A 4,214-nucleotide genomic window follows, 5' to 3' on the forward strand; every position below is an offset into this window, starting at 1 on the left:
ATTAAAAAGAAAATTCTGGCTCCGCCCCTTAACCAGGTCCGGTGGTCTTCCTGGACCAGGTCCCATCCCTCCACCAGGTTGTACTGCCAAATCAGTCCAGTAATTTCTGTGTGAAATCCTCCTGACAAGTGAAGAGGACGAGTGTGAAACGAACCCTCGTCAAGCAGCTCATCGTACGACAGAAAAAATAAACAAAAGTAACTGAACGTAACATTTGTATGTAGATAATGTGTGTTACTGTTTATCTGTGTTAATGTGTATCTGGTGCCTGTGGTGCGTTCAGGTTACGTGTACCAGCTCGGCCTCTCGCCTGCTCGGCCTGGAGCTCAGTGAGGAGTTTGTCAGCTGCAGAACAACATGCTGCAGAAGTACAGACTGAACGACAGAGTTCAGGTTGGTGTGTTGTGTGTGGGTGTGTGTGTGTGTGTTGTGTGTGTGTGTGTGTGTGTGTGTGTTGTGTGCGTGTGTGTATGACTGATGACAGTCGTGGTCTGGTCCGGTGCTGATGTGGACTCTGCTGCAGGTTCTCCATGCTGACGTCTGCACGCCGGATGTTCTGGCTGAGAACACCGATGTTCTGGTCATGAACAACGTCTTCGATTCTCATGGGTGCCCAGCGAGCAAGTCAGGTGAGGACACACACACACACACACACTAATGCACACACATACACACAACACACACACAAATACACACACACAACACACAACAATGCACACACACGAACACACTTACACCATAAACACGCACATACAACACAGCGGACAACAACTATCCCACCCACGCACATACACACGAACCACACTAATAACACACACACAACACAATCTAACTCAAACGACATCACAACAATACCCCTACACACACACACTTTGAATAGCAATGCACGCTTTCCTTTAATTTAATTTTAGTTTTGCTTTGGCGAAGGTGTGTCCTCCACTGAGTGTCCTCCAGGGGGCGCTGCAGGTCTCTATACTCTGTGTCTTCACTCTGCACTTACTGAACATGTTGTGAACAACTTTCACAGGTTTTTTGTTCAGTGTAAAAGGGGCTCAGGAATGTATTATGTGTCCCCACGAGGATAGTGCAACAGGTCTGTGTGTGTGTGTGTGTGTGTGTGTGTGTGTGGTGACCTCTGACCCCGTAGAGCACAGCTCCCAGTCTGGATCCGACATCCACCAGCGTGCGACCGCTCAGGTCTGGAAGAACGTTCTGGAACAGAAACTGAAGCTCGGACACTGAGAAGGAGTGAGAGAGGAAGTCTGCAGGAAGACCAGAGGACCACAGTGAGGACCAGGTCACACAACAGGCTGCAGTCTGGGGGCCTCAGATGCTCCAGAACTCTGGTTCCCAACCTCTGGGCCGGGGCCCAGTGGTGGGCCGCTCAGGTATTGCAAGTGGGCCGACAAATCATTTGCAAAACAGCACAATTTTAGTGGCAAGATGTCATTATATTATAATAACATAATATTAATAATGTTTTTAAAGGTTTCAAAATCTTGAAAAACTTGTTTCATTATTTTTGTTCTCGTATTAAACTCGTATCACTGTGATAAACTAATGATAGGAACTTTATGTTGTTGCTGACGCAGCGAGACAGATGATCAAAATAAAGAACCAGCTTTGAGAATCAACTCTTGTTCTCCGTCTTGTTACGGCGTCGGGAGCCGCCAACAGTTTTGAGAATTTCAGGAGGCCTTGAGCTGGAGAAGGTTGGGAACCGCAGGTCTAGAGCTCCACATTCATCTTTCCGTGGTGTCGCCTCTACTCTAACAAAGCAGGAATATTACTGTGTGTAAGAGCTGCTCAGAGCGGCCTGTGTGTGTGTGTGTGTGTGTGTGTGTGTCTGCTCTGAGTTCAAAGGTCAGTGGGGATGATGATGATGTTCCCACCCAGAGGTGCCGTCCTGTAGGAGCCACAGCTGAGGCAGTAGCTCCGGCTCATGGTCCCCTCCTCACACAGAGAGTCCACCTGCTCGTCATCATACAGGAAACTGTCCACGTGAACCGTCGGCTGCGACCGCTGCTGCATCTTCAACACACATCATCATCATCATCATCATCATCATCATCACCATCATCATCATCATCATCATCAGTGATGTGTTAGTACTTTTGACTTTACTTGAGTAAAGAATTCTTCTTCCACCGCTGCTTACAACCCGATATGAAACTACTCATTACTCATATTATTATTTCATTATCAACACCCAGAACTTTAATGTGCGATAGTTTTCTCAGCCATTTGAAGTACTTGCTTGCAGTATTATGTAATATCAGTGTAGTACCTTGTGGTGGGCGGCGGTCTCAGAGGGTAACATGGCGTCCAGAGGCAGACTGGCTCTCAGGTCATCTGCGATGCTCTGCAGCATCACCTTCCTGTTGTCCACCAGCAGGTCATCCAGCTCGTCTGCAGGACATACACACACACGGCCTTCTGGGTAATGTAGTCACAGTCTTTTAAATGTCTGTGCCCAGGGTCCCATTGTGTCATGATCCATCCATGATTCTTTATCACAGCCTGTACACATCCTGCAGACACGTAGACGGAGTCATCCACCAGTTTAATGGTTGGAACAAGTTTATGTTTTCACTTATGTATTTATGCTGCCCAGGGGGGAGTGGCAGTCCCACAGAGAAGTTACATAGTTTGAAATATATTCATAGTAAAGAGTGTTATATATATTTCAATATATTGAATCTAAATAAGAGAAAATACATTTCAAACTTATATGTAAATATATTTTGAAATCTAGTGAATAAATATATTTTAATAGTTGATTTTGGCCACTTTTAAAATATTTTTAACATATATTAGACATATGTAAATATAATTTTATTGGGAAGGGTTAAATATATCAATTGCTTTATATGTAAATATGAGTAGTTCTCCGTCTATGTAAATACATTAATTTTTAATATATGTACATATTTAAATTTGTGGAATTTGTTAACATATTACTTTTCTGTGTATGTAAAAGTATTTTGAAACATATATTCAAATATTTAATTTATGCTAAATTTCAGTATATTTCACATATATGTAGATAAACTTAAACATGTTTTCCTGGAATACAGTCACACATGTTCAATCCCATGTGAAATAAATTAGGTCTCCATGTGAATATTTTAACTTTACATACACTTCTAAGTTCATAACCTCATGATTCCTCGATTCAGATGAGATGGTCTGATTCATGTTCAAGATCCGCGGGAAGAACAGTTTTCTGACATGCTGTCATAAGTGATCATGTGCAACAGGGCAGGTGAAGTGTTTACCTGAGTTTCTGATCCAGTCCAGGAGTTTCGGGAGCTCGGACGGACTCACTCTACTCAGCAGATGCTTCAGTTCCGATTTAGCTTCAGACAAATTCATGTTGAGCCGCAGAAAGCAGCGTGGATCTGTCAGGAAACCGAAGTGTGAGCGGGTCCGTGTTCAGGCTGCGGCTCTGATCCGTGGCTCACAGGAACAGCTCTGCGGGTTAAGGTGGATCCTGAAAACTGATGTTTATTTAACCAACTTCCAAACACTGGATTATAACATTAATTCACCCCTCAAAGTGATGTCACTTCAGAAGTCTTATGAAAACACGTGAGTGAAAGAGCGACAGACATTTACATTAATAATCACACTCTATCTCGCAACTGTTCAGACGACCTTAAGAGACGTAGTTTTTTTTTCCTCCAAAACTTTATGAACTACAACAAACGTTTATCCCAGCGGTAAACTTTAACTTTAGTCATAGTTTAATTACATTTTGTGGGAAACCTTGTTTTAAATTGTGGGTTGTCTTGGTTCGATCTCTACGAAACTATCGGAAGGCAATTGGGCAAACACACGCAGCCCCAAAAATTAAAATAAAATGTTACAGAAAGAACTAGTGTTTTTTTTTAAATTTGTGTATGCCGAATTAAAGAGCAGCTCGCTGTGCTTCAGAAAAGTTTTTCGGTTTAAATGTATCTCGGTGTTTTTTCCAGTATAGCTGAAGTGTTGTGATAATTTAGAGCAGATGTAAGCGGAGTTCACTGTTAGCTTCAGTGCTACGGGTGTCGCTAGCTAACAGCCTTTGTAGCTTAATGCAATCCGTAGACACCGAAGCCAACACCGAACTCCACTCAAAAAACACTCCATTATAGAAATACTGCTGCTTTATTGGACATAAATAAAGACAGATGTCAACCCGATGAGCTTTTGAACAGTTGGGTATTCTGCTC

At 43.0% G+C, this 4,214-nt stretch overlaps 1 protein-coding gene across 1 annotated transcript in view; it reads right to left on the bottom strand.

Annotated features, from left to right (window-relative positions):
* The window catches only part of LOC111237171, a 6,776-nt gene extending 3,278 nt beyond the window's left edge, over positions 1-3,498 (bottom strand). The window contains exons 1-4 of the mRNA XM_022766151.1: positions 3,279-3,498; positions 2,288-2,409; positions 1,893-2,031; positions 1,141-1,262 (exon numbers count right to left, since the gene is read on the bottom strand). Coding sequence (XP_022621872.1) covers positions 1,141-1,262; positions 1,893-2,031; positions 2,288-2,409; positions 3,279-3,375 — 480 coding nt within the window. The 5' untranslated portion in view covers positions 3,376-3,498. The remainder of the gene's footprint in view (positions 1-1,140; positions 1,263-1,892; positions 2,032-2,287; positions 2,410-3,278) is intronic.
* Between the last annotated feature and the right edge of the window lie 716 nt (positions 3,499-4,214).

Source organism: Seriola dumerili, unplaced genomic scaffold, assembly GCF_002260705.1.
Source record: "Seriola dumerili isolate Sdu_G_001 unplaced genomic scaffold, Sdu_1.0 BDQW01000811.1, whole genome shotgun sequence".
Lineage (NCBI taxonomy): Eukaryota > Metazoa > Chordata > Actinopteri > Carangiformes > Carangidae > Seriola > Seriola dumerili.